This window comes from Apostichopus japonicus, chromosome 17, assembly GCF_037975245.1.
Source record: "Apostichopus japonicus isolate 1M-3 chromosome 17, ASM3797524v1, whole genome shotgun sequence".
NCBI classification, from domain to species: domain Eukaryota; kingdom Metazoa; phylum Echinodermata; class Holothuroidea; order Aspidochirotida; family Stichopodidae; genus Apostichopus; species Apostichopus japonicus.
Genome location: NC_092577.1, coordinates 23,962,799 through 23,983,724, shown reverse-complemented (window position 1 = coordinate 23,983,724; position 20,926 = coordinate 23,962,799). Strand labels below are relative to the sequence as shown.

The 20,926-nt window shown below is 40.9% G+C and overlaps 1 protein-coding gene and 1 pseudogene across 1 annotated transcript; one reads left to right on the top strand and one right to left on the bottom strand.

The window, feature by feature from the left end:
* The first annotated feature begins 3,966 nt into the window (after window positions 1-3,966).
* LOC139954736 (uncharacterized) lies at window positions 3,967-9,834 on the top strand (annotated as a pseudogene).
* Window positions 9,835-18,894: 9,060 nt separating this feature from the next.
* Window positions 18,895-19,748, bottom strand: LOC139984599 (uncharacterized). Its single transcript, XM_071998545.1, has 2 exons — window positions 19,659-19,748; window positions 18,895-19,284 (listed from the first exon to the last, which is right to left on the bottom strand). The coding sequence occupies exons 1-2, from the start codon at window positions 19,705-19,707 to the stop codon at window positions 18,917-18,919; spliced, it is 417 nt and encodes a 138-aa protein (XP_071854646.1). The 5' UTR covers window positions 19,708-19,748; the 3' UTR covers window positions 18,895-18,916.
* Window positions 19,749-20,926: the final 1,178 nt, after the last annotated feature.

Here is a 20,926-nt window from a genome sequence, read left to right as displayed (position 1 = left end):
ATCCGCACTACAGTTAGTGTGATATTTGTGATATTTCCGCATACCGCATATACAGTAATCCCAGCAGCGGGAACGCTCCAAATACTACGGGGAGTCTCCCGGTCTTACAGCCGAAATTTCCCGCCAATAAAAGTTCATTGCAGTACACACTGAACAAATTGTACACTAGCTTCCAAAAGCCGTAACGGTTGTAAAATTTCCTTTGACTTGTCGTTAAGCAACTTCTCAAAATATCTGTTTGGTGATATCAAGCGCGGGAATCTATCAGCAATATACCCGCCATTAGGCGCCATATATTTATAGAAGACTGCAACCAAGTAGGCATATTCAACAAAATCTTCCGATAATACTTCTAAGATGTTCGCAAAGTTGTTGCAGCTACTCTGGATGAACCTTTTCATAATAACTTTACGTAAAATACCATAACCCCCCAAATGAAATGGTTGTGCTTGAAACAGCTTGCGTATTGTTTTGTTGAATATGAAAGCCCAAACTGTTTTGGAACATACCATTGTTCTTGACGTTGGTGTCAAATCATTTCTTGGCCAGCTGCCAAGGAGAAACTAGGTCAAGCACCTGTGAACTTGGGATTTGTTTTCACTTCATGAAGTTGGCCTAATTCTCCTAACGTAGATTGTTTAATAAACTACGACAATGTTTAGAGTGTAGGCAAGGCTTTGCGTAACTTCAATGTTCGATCTAAATAGTCATTTTACGAACGGAACTATCATTTTCCGGTAATAGAAATAGGAAAATAAGACTTAACAAACGCTGCGGCCTAATTATTTTCATCCATTTTGAATACCTGCGCGTCACTGCAGTTAGTTATGGTAGTTTGGTTTTCGTGCCCAGGTTCTTTCCTGGGTGACCTTTTCTTAAAAAGTCAAGCTACAGTAAAAGGAAAGCAACCATCAGGAGAAGTGTTCAAAAGATAAGAACCGAATCGGCAAATCCTGAAACAGATCAAACAAATTCAAATGGTCAACTATGTCAACAACTTGAAATTGAAGTTGTTGCTACCAAGAATAGTAGAACCTTTCATTTCTTCCCAGTAGATGATGATTGGGAAACCTCAGCTATTGAAAAAGTGAGTGTTGGGTTCAACTTTCAACAAGCCGATATTATTGGTCAAACTGCGTTCAATTGTGGACGAATTTGTAACATTGATGCCAAACCATTCATTGTTAAGAAAATGAAAGGTGATGTCAACTGCTTTTTCAGATGTTTATCTCATTTGGTAACACGAACAGAAGAAAATCATGAGGTAATGCGACAGTTAGTGGTCCTATCTATCAAACAAAGCCACCTGAATGATTCAGCAAAACAGTTCAAGAGTACATAAATGTTTCTGGCATAGACAACGCTAATGTGTGGTCAACAGAGGTTGAACTATTGGCTGCTGCTCATCTTTTGCAAACGGACATTTATACATATGCATTGCATGGTCATAAGTGGCAGTGGCTTCGATACCCTCCATGTGGTAACCTTAGTGCAGCAACTGACACCACAAAAAGAGCAATATATCAGAGAAATACAAACAGTGACCACTATGATGTTCTTCTTGATGTCAGCTGTGGGGACCCATTGCCTGTGCCAAAAACAACTAGAGAACTTGTTAGAGCTGAAATAGACTGACAATCTTTGGCAGGATTTGAAATTTGCACACCTTCAACAAGGTGACATAGGTTTGCCATCTGCTTCATCTAGCACCATGCGAATGAGAAAGCTTACAGCATCTAATGATAGCTACAAAGAGAGAGAAAGAGTAAAATCATGTCAGAAAGAAAGAACCGTAAGAACGAAGTATTGAGGAAACTAGAGACTGAGTTGAACGCAAAGCGCATGAAAATAATGAGGTCTGACACAGGATACACCAAGAAAGAACAGCAGAAAAATCTTACTCGCATGAAAAAAAATTGAGAAAATGAGACATACAAAAACAAAGAACAGCAGAACAATCTTCATCGTATGAAAACAAGAGCCAATGAGACTTACAAACAGAAAGAACAGCAACAGAATCTCCATAGAATGTCAAGAACCAGACAGACCATGCCATTCAAATGGAAAGAAAGGAGGCATGATACCATTAGAATGCATACATTGAGGAAAGATGATTCCTATGTGAGTCTCAGCAACTGGGTAACCAGGAAACGTATGCAAACTTTGAGAAAATCTGCATCCTACTCTGCAAAAGAAGCACAAAATAACAGGATACGCATTCAGAACCTGAGAAAAGACAAACATTTTGTATTACAGAAAAGAGCAAAGAATCTGAAGCACATGAGACAGGCTAGAGCAAGTAGCCACCTTTTAGCCAATGAAAGGCATAAGAACAAAGCAAGGATGCAGTCAATCCAGACAAGAAATATATACAAAAGAGCATGAAAGATTAGCAAACATTAAAAGATTGCAACAACTCAGCACAGATAAACAGTATATTGAGAAAGAGTTGGCTGAGAAATGTGCACCCAGACCAACTCGTAGTACAAAGTCATTTCAAGCTTTACAAATAAGATTTTGGCAATCCATTTCAGTTGGACCTCAATTTATCTGCTGCTGTTGTCAACAATTATGGTACAAACAAAGTGTCCTCTCTACTGAACATCTCATATCAACTTGCAAAGAAATGAAATCATGGCTTTCAGGTAATGGAAAGAAATACATATGTAGAACGTGTAACATTTATGTTACAAAAGAAGAAACTTCACCCCTAGGATTAGGCAATAACATGTCTCTGCCCGAAGTGCCAGTTGAACTGAAATTACATTCTTTGGAAGAAAGGCTGGTCGCACTTCGTACTCCATTCATGCGAATGAGAGAATTGCCCAGAGGTCGTCAAATGAGCATCAAAGGAAATGTAGTCAATGTACCAGCTGATGTCTCAACCACTGTTAGAACACTGGCCCGTAGACTAGATGATGGACAAACCATCCCAGTCAAGTTTAAGAGAAAGCTTTGTTACAAACATTCAGTAGATTCCCAAAATGTAAGACCAAAGAAAGTGGTTGATGCTGCTAAGTGGCTTGTAACAAATAGTCAGCTATACAGAGATGAAGGTATAACAGTTCAAGAAACCTGGACAGACTCACTCAAAGGAAAGAGCCATGATTGGGAAGAATTTATAGAAAGTCGAGAAACAGATCTAGACCCACAAAGTATAATGCAGCCTCTACAAAGTACAGCAGAACAAATAAATGTGCAAATTGAACCTCATTCTGATGATGAGTGGACAGAAGTGCCAAGTGAAGAAGTTCAAGCAGCTGGCACATTAGATACCATGCTCACTCCAAACTTTGTAGATAACAACCATGCATATTGCTTTGCCCCGAGTGAAGGGAGAAGTCCGCTTGGTTTATTTCAAGAGAGTACTCAGAAGAATTACCGTTTCCAACCCTGTTTTGTGGGCAAACTAGAAACAAAACTAACCAAAGGGTTCATTACAGCAACATCTGTAAGTGGGAATTGCGACACACAGACAGACGATTTGCCAAGTCAGTTCCAAATACATTCTACAAAGCCAAAAAATTGCAGATCAACCAAATCCATCAGAAAGTGACTCTTAGCCTAAGGAAGAAAAAAAGCTTTACTGCACAGGACTTTAAGAATATGGAACAAGTGCAAAACATTCTATCACTTGACGAGGATTTCAGAGTATTAACAACAATAACAGGGTCTCCACCTTACTGGGAAAAGGCAAAGAAAGAACTTTTTCCAATGATCAGACAGCTCGGAATTCCAACATGGTTTTTGTCCTTTTCAGCTGCAGAAACCCGATGGTTACACCTGCTCAGAATTCTTGCCAGAACAGCCTGAACTGCTGACCCAGTTACCTGTGCAAGACACTTTGATTACATGGTACGTAGATTTCTCACTGATGTGTTGCAAAGCTCATATGATCCCATTGGTAAAATGATTGATCATTTCTACCGAGTTGAATTTCAGCAACGAGGTTCTCCACATATTCACATGTTAGCATGGATTAAAGATGCCCCAGTGTATGGTGATGCAACAAACACTGAAGTGGAGCAGTTTGTTGACAAATATGTCACATGCAGCAAACCACCCATCAAGTGTTTATCATTCAGTCAACTTGCAATCACACAGTCATGCCAAGACATGTAGAAAAAAAGTCAGGGTGTTTGTCGGTTTGGCTTTCCAATTCCACCAATGCCAAAGACTGTGATTCAGGTGTGGGGAGACCGGGCACGAAGCCAAGGGCTGCCCAAATAAAAAGTGTGGGCGCTGCCTTCGTCTTGGGCATGATACCTCTGCTTGCCCAAGCGAAGTTGTGTGCTCACTCTGTGGGAAGGAGGGACATGTCTTTCGCGCTTGTCCCTCCTGTTATGTCTTTATGACAAAGAGTGGGGGTCAAGCAAAGGCGCCAAGTTCTGGCGCACCTACTGCCCCGGAGGAAGCTCCACGCAAGGAGGGGGAAACGGGTGAGGATTCACTCTCCGCACCTCCTTCACCCTCCCCCGTCGTTGCAGACCCCAACCCCCGTGCCTGCACCGAGAAAGTCTCCACCAGCTTCCCCCATCAACCCCGTGCCCGCACCGTCTCCACCACACAGCGAAGCGGACACGGGGTCTCCACCAGCTTCCCCCATCAACCCGTCCAGTTCCGTCCCCAGTCCGCCGCCGGTATCGCCAGATCCGGAGACTCTGTCTGACGACGACTCGGTCGTCGGGTCCCCGGAGGCTATGTCTGACAGCGACTCCGGAGGCTCGGTGATCGTCGAGCCGAAACGTGCCACTGGGACGAGCTGGTACGACGAGATGGGGGAACCCTCACTGAAAAGGTCGGCCTCAAGTGACGACTCTGACGACGATATGTCGTCTAGAGCGCGCTTGAAGCTTACAGAATCGACGTCGGCGTAGTTGTGCCCCATTGCCCTCTCATGGCCCATACATTTTCAGTTGCCACTTTGAACGTGAATGGCATGAGGGATCATCGCAAGCGCAGTCGCATTTTCCAATATTGTATTTCAATGGAGGTCGACTGCGTTTGCCTGCAAGAAACACATATTTTGGAAGAAGATGTCCCTCTATGGGCTTATGAGTGGGGTGGTGGGCTGCATGCTTCGTTTGGTTCGTCTTCATCCTGTGGCACTGTCATCCTCCTGTCACCTCGTCAGGCGGGTTGTGCCACTAGGGTGGAGACGGATCACGAGGGCCGATTGGTTTGCATTCTTTTCAAGTATCCACAGGGTAACATCTCCCTCTGCAATGTGTATGCTCCCAATCGGCCTTCTGCTAGACGAGAATTTTTTAACACGCTGCCTTCCTTTGTTCCTGGTAGTGCACCATGTGTCTGTGTCCCAGACTCGGGTCTTGACAGACTCGGGGCTTCTGTGTCTGCTAGTCCTGACGCTGGGATCACAGAATTGGACAGATTCACTTCGGCACACCTTTTAGCCGATGTCTGGAGGCATATGCACCCGTGTAGTACGGTGTATACGTGGGTGAGGCCTAACGGAGAAGATGCCTCCAGGATAGATCGAGTGTATGCGCCCGTTAGTTTTACATTTTCGGGTTGCGAGACGCTCAGCTGTCCGCTCTCTGACCATGACACTGTGGTAGCACGTTTTGTTTTGCCTTCCATTTTCCCCATCGGGCGGGGCCTGTGGAAGCTTAACTGTCGGATTCTTGGCGAGGCAGAGTTCCGCCAGGGTTTCGAGACCAGGTACAAATGATGGCAAACATTGAAGCTGGCCTTTGCTTCTACATCCCAATGGTGGGATGATGTCAAGTTGCGCATCAAACGCTACGCAATTCAGTATTGCGTGACCCGCGCACGGCGTCGAAGAGAAATTCTCGAAGCTGTGCGCGGAGGTGAAGTTTGGCGACCCTTCGGCTGTCATCGCTTTGCAGACTTATCTCGATGAAAAGTACCACGGTGCCCGCGTCAGGGCCCGTGTCGAAGCGGTGGAAGCCGAGGAGCGCCCTTCACTGAGGTTTTACCAGTCCGTTAGCTCATCGGCAGGTGACAGACGCGTCCCGTCTGTACGCGCTACTGATGGGACCGTGGTTAGTGACCCTCACGGCATTGTCCGCGTATATAAAGAGTACTATTCGAGTTTGTTTACGCGTGGCAATGTCGACTTGTCGGCACAGGCTGATTTATTGAGGGGAATCTCAAAAACCGTTCCCCACGATGTCAATGATATTTTGGGGGGCGGAATAACCACTGTTGAATAACCGCTTTGGAAGGCGCTTTCGAAGATGAAGAATGGCAAGTCCCCGGGTTCGGACGGGCTTCCGAGGGAGTTCTACCGAACCTTCTGGGCAATAATAGGACCCGACATCAGAGCCGTCTTCGAGGACGCCTTCCAAAACGGACTGTTAAACCAAAGTCAACGTATGGGCATGATTACTTTGCTGCCCAAGTCTGGGGACCCCTTGGATCCCCGTAACAAGCGTCCGATCACCTTGTTAAATGTGGACTATAAGTTGCTGGCTAAGGCTTTGTGCAACCGCCTTGCACTGGCTATGCCGCATCTTGTGGGTGATCTCCAGACTTGTGCAGTGAAGGGTCATTGCATCCAGCAGAACTTTTGGTTGATGCGCGACTTGACCGACTTTGTTATTGAGCGTGATCTGCCATGTGCATTGGTGTCTCTGGACCAGCAGAAGGCCTTTGACATGGTGGATCGCGGTTTTTTAATGAATGTATTGGAGACGTTTCAGTTGCACCCAAATTTTCGTAAATGGATTTCTGTTTTGTATGAACAAAGTTTCAGTTCTGTTATCGTAAATGGGTTTTGTTCGGAGGTTTTTAACGTAGAGAGGGGGGTGCGCCAGGGGTGCCCTCTGTCTCCATTACTTTATGTTTTGTTTAGCGAGTCCCTCTCTCGTCTTTTGGAAAGGGACTCCAGACTTGTTCCATTCGTTGTGCCAGGGGGTGCCAAAGTGAAATGCGCTCAATATGCAGATGACGTGACATGTGTTGTTTCGAGTCTGGGCTCCTTTCGCGCACTCTCGCAGGATTTATCTATTTTTGAGAGAGCTACCGGGGCGAAGTTGAATCCAGAAAAGACAAAGGGCCTTCGTCTTGGTAGCTGGAGATACAGAGACTTACCATTCGGTGCGTCGTGGTCGGATCAGAATATCAAAATTAATGGTATATGGTTCGGCTACGATGCACCTGGTGATGTCACCTGGAGCGAGAGGGCTGAGGTATTTGAGAGCAGGCTCGAAACCTTTGGCACCCGCTGGCTTTCGATCCTAGGGAAAGTCACCGTAGTTAATCGTTTTGTTTCGCCCATCTTGTGGTACCCGGGCGCGGTGTATCCAATTCCGCGTCGCGTCCTGGTGCGGTTGGAGAGAGCGATATTTTCATTTATTTGGTCGGGGGGTACAGAGCTTGTCAAAAGGGCGGTAATGTACCAAAAACTGGAGAAGGGTGGGTTAGGGGTGGTTCATCTGGAAAGTAAGTTAACTTGTTTGTTATTTAAGCAGTTGTTTGTAGCGGTAACTGACCCAGGGTTGCCTTGTTCATATTTTGTACGTTTTTGGGGCGGTTTGCACCTGCGTCGATGGGTCCCGGCGCTGTTTAGCAACAGAGAACCGCATAGTAGTACTCCAAACAGGGTGGTGCGTGTCATTTGCTCCGCTCTGATTGAGTTGCCCCCTGTTGACCTGTCACAGCCGGCCCTCGTTCACAGTTCGTTGCGGGATAGGGCCTTGAATGCAATTTTTGTACAGGGACGTCATCCTGTCGAAGTATGGCGTTCGGTGCATTCAAGGCTGAATGGTTGCAGGCTCCGTGACCTTGCATGGAGAATTGCACACGGTGCCTTGGTGACCAATCTGAAAAGGTATCACTGGCGATTGGGTGATGGACTGTGCCCGAGGACCGGCTGTGACAGTTTAGAGAGTACTGCCCATGTTTTTTGGCATTGCCCCTTTGTTTTGAACTTGTGGGAGTGGTTTCAGTCCTGGACCGACCGTTTAGCGGGAGACCGTTCCTGGTCGGTAGGACAGGGTTTTGTTTTGTATGGATTAGATCCTCCAGTTTGTTCCGTTGCTGTGTTGCAGCGTATTATTTATGTTTGTTCTGTTGTAAAAAAACTTATTTGGAGGAATAGATGTGATGTTGTTTTTAGGGGGAAATTCGCCAGTTGGCAGGCAGTCCTGGAGGCGGTGAAGTCTGACATTCGCCTTCAGGTTGAAGGCGATTTTCGCCGTTTATCTAGGGCTGCCTTTTTTGGACGGTGGTGTGCTGGGGAAGGGTGTTTTGTTTCGCTGCGTGCTGGTCGTCCTTTTGTAGTTTTTTAATATTTCAGTGGGGGGTTGGGCGTTTTGTCTCTGCAGGTCGGTGAGCGTATGTACTTTTTTTGGCTCGCTTGACCTGAGGTTCGTTTTTCAGAATGGGATGGTTTGGTAGTGCCGTTTGGCCGTGACGTTTTGTATCCCGTATGACGGGTCACGTAAAAAGCACTGTGATTCTTACTCCATTAGGAGATGTGACAACTGAAGAAGAAGAACAATTAGTAACACTGTCCAACAACCTAAAAACCTACTTGGATGAACTTAAACTAGCAGGAGATGTAACTACAACATATCAAGAGATGCTACAAATCCTTCAAACCACGGAAGAACAGTACATCCGTGCCATCAGGTTCAGTCTAAAAGCAGATAAACTGTTCCTGCAAAGGTCTCCAAGTGAAATACGCATTAATGCCTTCAACAAGGATCTGCTAGAAACTTGGAAAGCCAACATGGATATTCAATATGTTCTAGATTCATATGCCTGTGCTATATACATTGTCTCTTACATCAGTAAGGGCCAAAGAGGTATGAGCAATTTAATGCAACGGGCAACAAAAGAAGCCAGAGAGGGTAACCTTGGCATTAAGCAAAGTGTAAGACACATAGGTAACAAGTTTTTGAATCATGTTGAAATCGGTGCTGAAGAGGATGTCTATCTAGTTCTTCAAATGTCTCTCAGGAAAGCTTCGAGACAGTTTGTATTCATCAACACTTCACCTATTGAAAATCGCACTGTACTGTTGAAACCATTACACTACATTCAACAATTGCCAGATTGTTCAACTGATATTGAGTGTATGGGACTAATAAGAAAGTACGCTGCCCGTCCAAAGACACTTCAAAGCTACTGTTTAGCTGACTTTGCTGCATGGTTTGAAATTTCCACAAACAAGAAAACAACTCATGAAGAACATGAAGACTGAAAACATGAGACTGAAAACAATGAAGATGATCTCGAACTGCAGAAGGAGGATGTCACAAAGTGCTATGTTGGACTATTAACCTTCAGGAAAAGAAAAAAAGCCAAAATCATCAAGTATGTGCGTTTTAATAAGAGCAATGATGTTGAAAATTACTGCAGAGAACAACTGATGCTGTTTTATCCCTGGCGAAAGGAGACAGATCTCATGGGCTCATTTGAAAGTTACCTGGACAACTACAACTCCTTAGGATCCATGATCAAAGAAAAGGAGGCAGTGTACAATCACAACAGTGACTTCATTGATGAAGCAATAGACAATCTTCACAATGAAGATGAAGAACATGACCACAACATTGCACCAAATACTGAGCACAGAGACCAAATAGACAGAGGGAAAAAAAAAGAACAGGCAACTAAAGGAAAACTTGATCAGACACAAGAGTTATATGACATTGGGCAAGACATTGGTGTCGCTGTGAACAAACCAAACACCAACATTCTGTTGTCAACAGCCTTAATGTAAAACAAAAGGAGTTCTTCTACCATGTACTTCACTGGTTTAAGACTAACACAAAATCAATGTACACCTTCTTGACTGGTGGTGCAGGTGTTGGTAAATCACAAGTACTTAGTAGTTGGTAAATCACAGTACTTAAAGCACTCTACGATGCTCTTTTAAGATACTTTTCAACTGTACCTGGTAATAATCCTGATCACACATACATACTTCTGATGGCACCAACTGGTAAAGCAGCCTATGGTACCAAAGGTAGCACAATTCACAGTGCCTTACAAATACCAGCTAGCCAAGGTTTTCACTACAAAGCCTTAACATCAGACAGACTAGTCAAGTAGTCATTGCTAGTCAAGTATCAGTCTGAAAGTAATATTCATTGATGAAATCTCCATGGTTGGTAATGGCATGTTAAAGTACATTGACCAAAGGCTACAACAAATAATGGGTACCGAAAACAGTGTTTGGAGGTGTCAGCATCATTGCTGTTGGTGGTCTATTTCAACTGAAGCCTGTATTTCATGGCTGGATATTCAATGATTTAAGTGCTGATTATGGTCCTGATTATGATTATGGTGAAAATTCCATCCCAAGATGGTCCTTTATGGACCATCATGGTCCTTTAGCCATTATGGTCCTTTAGCCATTATGGTCCTTTAGCCACAAATTTATGGAAAGACAATTTCACAGCATTTCAATTCGACGAAATCATGCGCCAGAAAGATGACAAATTGTTTGCTAAACTGCTGAATAGACTTAGAGAAGGAAACCAGACAGAGGAAGACTTGAATCTGTTGAGTACTAGAGAAGTCCCTGTAGAAGTCATTCCCCAAAATGCCACTCATTTGTTTCAAACAAATAGTAAGGTCAACTTACACAACACTAAAGTGTTTGCCTACTTGACAAGTTCAAAGGTGAAAATTCCATCCCAAGAGGTTGTAACCGGTGATGCTACAAATGCAGTGGAAGAAAAAATCCTAAAATGCATTCCTCATAACCCACAAAAGACAATGGGTTTAACTCATGAACTGTCTGTTGGAACTGGTCAAAGAGTTGATTTGTGCTTGAATGTGGCAGTTGATGATGGTTTGATTAAAGGTGCCTCAGGTATTGTCAAATTCATTGAACAAGATCATGATGGTAACACCCTCATTATATATGGGTTCAATTTGATGACATAAATTGTGGACAATTGCACAGACATGCCATGAAAGTTCTCTGCAATGCTGACATTTCACCAGGATGGACTCCAATCACAAGAATTGCAAGACAATTTAGAATTGGTAGAAACCAGAATGCTCAAATTCTTCGTAAGCAGTTTGCGCTTAGACCAGCTGCAGCCAAAACTGTACATAGATGTCAAGGTGATACATTAAATGAAGTAGAAATAGATATGTCTGCAACTAGGTCTCAATGCCACATTCACTAAATTGCTTAAAGCAGAGTGACGTCTTTGAATGGACTTTTCTTGCGCTGTCTGAACCCATCCAAAACAAATGTTGATATAAATGTTGTGAAAGAAATGATAGAGTTGCGGGCTAGTAGGTCAATGAAAACCTGTGTGCCTACTGTTACCAAAGTTAAAAATCGTATGACAATCCTCCATCAAAATGTAAGGTCATTCAAGAAGCACATTGCAGATATCCAAAGTGACATTTCCAGTCATTCAGCAGATACTCTTTTGTTTACAGAATGCCATCTTTCAAGGAATATAATTTATAAAGACATACAAATTTCAGGATACAATAATTTATAAAGACATACAAATTTCAGGATACAAACTATTCCAAAATTTTCCACAGCATACCTCTTGAGTGCATTCCCCATATGGCACTGTAGTTTACAGCAAAACCAACATTGGTATCTCAAAACAGGAAATGCTCAATCTTAATCAAACTGAAATGACCTTGACAACAATCAACACCTTGTTGTGAAATTTAAATTGTTGCAATTTACAGATCCATAAGTGTACCAATGGATCGGTTCATTCAAGTCCTGATAAATATGTTTGCTCATATCGACAAAACACTACCAACTGTGATTACAGGTGACTTCAATGTCGACTTACTGAAGAACACCTCAGACAAACAAAAGCTTCTTACTCTTATGATTGATACACTGCAGTATAGGCAAATAATTGATGTTCCAACAACTGACTACAAATCATGCTTAGACCATATCTATACCAATTTCTCTGCTGTTGTTGTTGCATGTGGGGTTTTCGAAAGCTTCTACAGTGACCACAAAGCAACGTGGGTCACATTTCAGGAGATTGTTAACAACAAACTTCATGACATTGAAGACAATTATTGCAAGCTTTTACTATAACATCTTTCCCAAAAATAATAGGTTAAAGCAATACCATACAGACAAATTGTAACAATTTGATATATTGTGTTTTTCCATTTCAAATGCTTTTCTATTATCACATAGGCCTTGCAATGTATTACATAGAGCATCACCATTGCTGTAACTCACATCATCCTATCATGTTACTGTCTTGTTAGCATACTTTGTTATCAACTTGTTTCTCTCATCAGACATCTTCATCATGCTTCCCTGTGCAGACTATACAACACCAAGCCAACCAATTAACAAGTTTTCTTGTGTTTTTCATTTGCAGATCAGTGGAACTAGAATCTTCCATAGTACATGAATATTTGTACCTGGTTTCCTCTAAATGAAAGGAGAAAATGCTTAGACAAATTGTTGACAACAGCCACCATATGCCTTGGTTTGCACCTCCTCAATCTTACCGACTTATCTTTAACAGCATCCTTTGTACAACTTAGGCATTTAACGGCTCGTCAAGGGCAAGGAATAACAACTTGTAAAACAACTGCTGTGATTCACCCTCAAGACGAAATTTCTTGAGACCACCTGACACAAGCTGGGGTCACAGAATTTTCCAAAAAATGTAATGGAAACATTCAACATTCTTGGATTAAAACTTTAACAACTTCATCAAATTATCATCAAATCAGTGTAACAACATTTTCTTTGAGACTACCAAAATCACTGGGAAGCTTATTCTTGATCTCTGACAGAATTGTGAATTTGCTTTAATCATCAATTCTTGAATGGATTATCTTGTGTCTAGTAATGCAGCATTCACAGGAAGACAAAATTATGCAACATTTATTGGTAAAGCCAATAGTTCATTGAATGGGAATGCCAGAATTACCTTGCATTACTCAAGAGAAGGATCTCAGTTGGTCCACTGTGTAGCAGATAGCTTTCAATAACTTTACTTTCGCTTATGTTGTGGAGTATTTGTCCTCAAACATGATGCTGTTGGAATATTACTTTACTGTAGCTGTAACAGCTTTCTGAATTGAAAAAGTCATGAAATGCAAATTTATTTTAATCAAATTATTCGTCTTCATAAAGTAATATAGCATGATACAGAAAATAAAGACTAATCCAGATAATCGGTTTGATAACATTACTTACATCCTGGTTGCCAGGTGCATTAATAAAAGTTCACACCATTTTACAAATTTGCCTCCCTTAAGATCTTTTTCATCTGATTCACATTTGGTTTCCACCTTCTGAAACCAAAAATTTAATGCATTTGTCTGAAACACTGAACTTTAATCATCAAACTATCTCAGGGTTCTTACGGGACATCGAAAAACCTGCAAGTTGACTTTTGCATTTTCCAGGCCTTCAAAGTCATGGAAAAGGGTGAAGTTGCCTGACAAGGCATGGAAAGTTATGGATTTGCACAATTCATGTTGTATGCTATTTCTATCCAGAAATGCTAAGGAGAATGGCTTTTTTACATCACATTTTTCCTTGAAAATCGAAAGGCACATTTGTTTGGAAAAGTCATGGAATGCTTGCTGTAAAAGTCACGACATGATGGAGGGTACAAAGTGTAAGAACTCTTTATCCCTTAAATAGATAGTTCTGTGGGTCTACCTGTGTTAGTGCTGATAACATAAAAGTCATGAAGATTTACCTTCATGGTAATATATTGTTAAATAACATTGGTAAATTAACAAACCATACCTAACCAACATTTTTCTTGGCAAAACAAGTATTTGTGAGATTTTGGCAGACAAACTGTTTATAGTTATGTGACAAGTAACTGTGTAACAGCTGATAGAGTTTGCGATTGAAGTGGAAAAAAGCACAACTTAAGTTTGGAATGCTATTTTAGTCAACTAGAACTAACAGCATATCCATAACATCCAACTTCCGTGGTTTTCAGTGTCTGATAAACAAAAAGTAGATCTCGCATGAAAAACAAATTTCGTTCAATATGGCTTCATAAATGCAAAACTGTCTTACAAATATTTAATTGAAAATAGATGCTTTCCATCCAAAATTGTTGTTTACTGCTAAATTCATTGTGTGTATGGAATAAATGTAATGAATATGCAGTGTTTCCAAGAAAACCTGAAATCGGATCCGCGCTGTACATGCAGCTGTAATGTTCCTCTCGCGAGTCGTACCCATCGAGCAGTTGTATTGGGGTTACGTTTGCAATTCCGTACAGTGCTATCAGCTACAGTAGATGCTTACAACCGATGTCACACGAACATGAACAGACATATCGACGCTGCCTGAAACAAGGTAAGGGGCTACCTTCTCAATCTCTTGTTTACTTATTTCCAGTCGCCTAATAGGAAAATCCCTTTTTGCATTACGATTACATATGTTGATATCTCAATTTTGTCGTTCACTAACGAGTAACGGTTTCAACCAAAAATTGGCATACCTAACGCTAGCTTTCGCAAAGGCCTCATTCATGTTTGATGTTTTTTTTTCCATGTATTGTCATTCACAGGATGAATGTCCTCGCCAGGGGGCCACCTTTAAAGACACATCGCTTGATATCAGAACTATTGTGATCCAAAACAAGAAAGACAACATCAAGGTGTCATTGTGGAAGGAGTTTGTTAAAGAAGAGATTAAGACTGGAGACTTTGTTGTAGCTAAAAATTGTGGTGAGCGAATATCAGAAGGAAAAACAGCTCTCTACAACATGTCCAACTAAAATACAGGTATATATCCATTCATATACAAATGCATATCTGTTTATATAGTTGTATGCATTGAAGTCTCAGTTACATGAGCACATCACTAATATGTTACAAATAATAAAGGGCAAGCTGGTTCAACGTTACACTTGGTATATAGGTAGCCCTTGGAGAATAATCTGATTTATTTGCTGTGTAAATACCCTTGACAAAAAGGCTCCATAGTATTATTCAGAACAACTTTAATAAAAAATCTGTGAAATAAAATCTTGGCCTGCACTTTTGTACATATTCTCACAGTTTTTAATTATTAAAAGACAAGTTGTGAGTGTATTGGACATGGATTGTCTATCGATTCTGTCATTTTTGCAAAAAGCTTTGTCTTCTTTTGTAAATAAGTATTCTACATTATTGCAGTCATATATTGAATTCTAATTTTTTTTTTCAGTTTCTTCAACAGAAAACATCTCCACCAGAGGAGCAGCTAAGTGTAACTGTGTTGGCATTTGATGAAGAAGAAAACACCTTCAACCTGCTTTGTCATATAGACTTTACTAACTTACAACTGCAGTACCGCTGTGGTAACATCCTTGATTCGTGAACCATGTGATGAAGGTGAACCTTCAGATGAAGATCCCGTCCATGAAAGACTGCTGTACCACTTCCCAGGAATAGCCCAAGTAAAAGTCCAAAACACAACTGTTGTTGGTGTAACAAAGCCACTGATGGAAGTGGAATGAGTTAGCCTGTTCGAAACTCTAGATCTGAAATTTGATGCAAGCGGATCGTCATGAAGGGCATTATACTAAGTGATTAACTTTAAAGTAAAAGCACCAACCACCTTCCATACTGTTGACTCTCCCTTTATTAGTGGGCAAGGTGGTTATTTTGGATATACTTTCCAAAAAGTCCAAGTCAAAGAATTCGAGAGCTTAAATATTCTTTTTTTATTATTATGTTTTTTCATTGAAACCTACGTGAAAGAAAATACTTTCCAGTTTTCCACTATACTTTCACATTTTTGTTGCCGGATCAATCCATGCCAAATCAACAGATTTGTGGGTCGATTCCTAGTCGACCCTCTAAGAATCGCCTGAAATTGATATGGTGTCTTGCCAGATATGTCTTAAAGGATGAATTTGGGCCAAAAAACTTTGTACAACTTTTTGATTGCTACGATGCAAAGATGCCTCCAAACTTTTGGGAAAATTTAGGGCTCTCAAAATGCAGCCTGGATTTGGTTGCTAGGCGCGGCCGTATCGTAGCAACCAAAAACAAAGTTTTTTGGCCAAATTCATCCTTTGAGACATGTGGCAAGACACCATATCAATTTCAGGCGATTCTGAGAGGGTCAGCGTGGTATCGACCCATAACATAAATTCAATGGATAATTTCTTATCGGCATAGTCTAAAGACCACCTAGTGGTTCTTTAGATGAGTTTTATGTTAATCTGGAGGGGGAAAATTCCATATCATATCGAATAAGACCCACAAATCTGTTGATTTGACATTGATTGACCCTGCATACCAACAAGTATCAGTTAGTTTTGTAGTTGCAAAGTTACCTCTTTTCATATTCCAGACAGTTCATTCAAATAAATCAAACAAGTTGCACGGAATCTAACTTTCTTTCTTCTCATTTACTCTTTGTCATAACTTGACCACAAATGCTCCTTATACAGTTTGCAAGAGATTGTAATGAACTTTTCATGAACTTAAACCGAATCACCATTCTGTGGGTGTGCCCTTGTGGATTTTCAGGAATCTGAGGTCTAAGGTCCTTGAAAAGCTCTTCTGTGTTGGCCCCATGGTTAGCAATCTAACTTAGAAGATACAATGTGACAATGATCGCGGTAATATTACCCAGCATCAACATGTCCATTAAAAATGAAACAAAAAAAGTGGCCGTATACTGTTTTGGAATGGCATGGCAAAAGCCGTTTAGCAGGCTTCAAACTGATTGTCATATGAGGACAGCCTATGTCATGGTTAATTTATTGTTTGTCACATTTTCTCATTGATTGTTTTTCACTGTATTACTGATATCAAGTATGTTGCAAACCCTCACTATACATTTCGTGCAATTCATGAAGAAAACTGCTCATGTTACATGATCGAAACCACAATGCATTTTTGCATTGTAGTTTCTTTTAAACAGTATCACACATACTCAGGAGTACAGGTGGTAAAAATCCGTCATTACAGAAGTCACAAAATTAGTCGCATGTTGCAAAACATGCAAATTTGAAGGAATAGTCTGAAAAAATGTCGGCATGATCTCTTGTGATATTTTTCAGCCATGTTATACAAGCAATACAATAGAACAATAAAACAACATAGCTAATTGCAATCATCCTAACAAAAGAGAAAATTTAGCGTAACGGTATTTAGGAGAATTTCCATGTTTTTTTTTATTTTGGAAGCAGAAAGTTACTTGGCTACAGGAGCACCTTCTTTGAATAGGTCAAATGCTGCATGTAAAATATGCTTAGCATTATTGTGGTCATCCACCATGTTAGAATGCTGATACAGGCTCATTAAAATGCCTGCTTTCCACAATGGCCTTTTCTACATTAGACATGTCTCGCACAGGGCTTATCACTGCGAGCGTGAAGTTGTGAATACCATAGTGTATATTGACAGATGTAATTGCATTGGCAAGTGTCTTTACATCTGTCCATAGCCAATCCTCTAACAAGCAAAACAGAATATAAAAAAGGGAAATATTATCATTAATCTCTCTTAATTACAGTTTTAATATTGGGGAGGTGGATCACAAGGCTTAAGCAATGACCATTATAGATTTATCTTTGATGTAGATGTCTGTGATCTCTCAATTTTCCTCAAGGTTTCCTTTTATCTTCTGCTGACACCAAATGATATTTGACCGCCAACAAAAGCAATAGGCGTCTTGAACGCAAAACATTACATGTACATACCACTTACACGATAAGTCCAAGCCTCCAATCTCCAACCTACATACTTAATATGAGATTGGTCCAGGCTTGGAGAAGCACCATTGCAGCAACTTAGTCTTATCTGCAAATAAAGCTCAAATTTAAACCATATGTATACTAAATGATACCTGTGGTTTGCCCAAGGTCACCAAGGTTGCTCCAGTAAAACATCGAACTTCTTCCAGCAGTGTCTCACTATCCAGTTCCCGGGCATCCAGAGCAGTGAATAGGCAAACAGCTCCATTGGTACTTTTAAAGCACTGAAATTCCGTACTGGCTTCTAGCTTCAGCTGCTGGCAGAAATACTTAAATTCAGGAGGTGTTGACCGCAGGATGAACCTGCAAAAATGCTCCAAGGCCTTCCTGGTAGCTGCCCTTGGATACTGCTGCATAGCATCTTCCCAGCTCTTTATGCACATTAGGTGTAGAAACAACCAGTGTACTGCCTGCAACTTCACCAGTAATTTGGTCTCCTGTAAATATGGTAGAGTCATTGTACCATCCCTCACCTCTGACAGCACCTGTTAAGCAGCAGTTGATGGCAGCGATACAAAAACATAGGGTTTCATATCGGGACCATTTGTGATGTCTTTGTATGGCAGGTTCTGCCCCTTAAGTCTGCCATTACCATGTTGACATAGAACCTCCTGGAGCAGATGATATGTATCTTCCTCCAGTGTTGCAAGCTTTATCAAAAGCTTAATAACACCCTTTGTTTCTTCCTGCATAACAAACAAATGCAAGTCATATCACAAGTGGACATTTGTAAACCTAGATAACAAGCCTCGAGTCTTGCCCACTCTGCCCACCATGACTTTCAATAACAATTCAATAACTATCTCCTCAATTTCACTGAAAGTGCATTCGTCCACAGATGAAAGAGCATGATCCACACAAAATCACCAAACTTGTCATAAATAGGGAAATAACAAGCACAAGAAGAATTCAAATGTGCACTAACTTCTGCTGACTGGAAATGAAAGTATATTTAACAAAACAGTGTATACAACGTTTTGCAGTGTCCTACATATGTTACAAATAGTAACGTCAATTTGTCAGCAAGACTTACTGGGCTTAAAGACAGAGGAACAGTACAATGTGAATTAATAGACAAGAACAACCACTATGACCACCACAGGACTTGCACACTTGAACGTGCAATCCTCAGAAAACAAGCCCAGAGTCTTGCCTAAAAAGGTCATCAAAGCTCAACTCCTAAATTACCTTTTCCTTTAATATGACATGCTGTGTCTAAATTCTCCCACTTAATTGTGTCTGTTTGCCAGCCAAAGGATAGCCTCATCACTCAATGTGTTGCTGTAAATAGAGCACAATCTGGTCTTGAACACATCTTGACCAGGGTACATCTGACTGAGTCGCTCAGCAGCAGAATAGTTGTGACAGCCTCCAATAACTTTGTAATGGAAACCATTCGTTGAAGATGAAAATAATGTCAAGACAATTGCACCAATGATTTGGTTTGTTGAATTGTGATTTGCAAGTCTTTGTTTCTTTAAATGAGTGATGTCATAAAGGGTGTCGATGATGTTCATCAGCTCAGTCACAAAAGCCTCCCGAATTTCTGTAAGCTGGATGCCTAACGCCATATGGGCTGTTGGGATTATGGCAGAACCTGAATAAATGAAGTTAGAAGGAAATTTATGTCTTTTCAAAAATAAAAACTCTGGAGCATAAGAGACACATACCCTGGCAGTCAATTGCACATAAAGAGCCCTAAACCTTGTTATTCGTTCTGACTAAATGAGCAACTCGCTGAGATCTCTCAGGTTATTTTCCCTCACAGGGATTCTTTCAGTACAGGTTGCAAACAGTAAAACAAAGAATTAAACAGGAATGTTAACAGTTTAGTGTCCATGCAAGTACACAACCTCACACCTTATAAAAAAAATGCTTATTTTGACCTCAGCAGTATTGTCATGGAAATTCTAAATACAAATACAAATTCCTCTGGTGCGTCATGCCATGTTCATATTTGGAGTTACTTACCCAAGTACGCTTCCTTCACTTCTTCTATTATTTTAAGATCTGCAGACATCTCTAACTTTATCTTCTTAAACAAAACAGGGAGGCAATCAATGGAAGCACTATATGTTCTCTTCATTTGTCTATTTGGTGCTCTGGAGTGCTGTAAAAATACCATAAATATTCTACATTACAATACCTATCAGATCTATTTAATAAGTATGCAAATGCCCGTGGTAACACACCAGGTTTGAGGAGACTTGATGTAATCTCTGCTTGCTGTACAGTAGTATGTTAGTACTAACTTGTCCATACGTACAAAGAGTGCCATGTACACATTCTATGAGGATAAAAGATGACCGAATGTCCCAGTGAGGTAAATTTTCCCCAGGATGTGGTAATAAAACTGATAAATCAAATTGTAAGCCTACATGGATCCTAATGTTAAGTGATCATCAAATGGTTTGAATTGCACATTAATATCAGATAATTTTGTTGCAAGTCTACATTAATTCTATTCTTCATTTGTGGATACTCACCTATGTACTACTGAGTCCCCTATCTCTGGACCTGACTTCCTGAAAGTTCCCACTCAAAAGTAGACATTGGACTCACTACCGTATCATCTTCTCTACAAACTTCAACGATGGTGTATGAAGATTGTGATGACCCTACCAACTCATTCAGCTTTTCACTAAACTTATTCTTATTTGAGATGAGGGGTTAAAACTGACGTGATAATTCAGAAGAATTCCAGGAGAAGGCATTAAGTTGAAAGGCTCGTGGATTGTCAATTCTATCCGTCAAGAAAATCTGAATAAGAAATGTGAACGCGTTCAAAACTATTCTACTTGATAGTGTGTAATTAGCCATACTCAGGGACCGGGAGATAGAGCCAGAGGGGGGGCTTTAGCCTCCTCACCATGTTTTGGTCATCGTCAGACTTATGAACAATAAAAAAAAAATTGCTTAAAGTATGTACGGATGTTAATGTACTATTCCATGACCTCCCCATTTGCATGCACACAAATCAACTTGCAGTGGCTAGGTTAAAAAGTTGGTTATTGCTTAATAAAAACTCGGACAGAATGTATGGTATAAACTGCTATAAGTTTTCAAAGTGGGACCACCTCAATCTTGGTGGTTGTTATTCTTGAAATTGTTCTGACACATCCTAAATGCAGCAAAATAATGACTGAATGACACACACACAGTAACAACAATTTCCTGAACGGTGTGTAGCAAATTAGGGAAACGCTACATAGGCCTATTACAAGGCAAAATTAATTTAG

Excerpts from the sequence above, each read along its gene's own strand:
- LOC139984599 (XM_071998545.1), bottom strand. The coding sequence starts at position 19,707 with ATGTCTGCAGATCTTAAAATAATAGAAGAAGTGAAGGAAGCGTACTTG. Across the intron at positions 19,285-19,658 it reads AGTGAAGGAAGCGTACTTGG|GTTCTGCCATAATCCCAACA; the intron begins GTAAGTAACTCC and ends TCATTTATTCAG.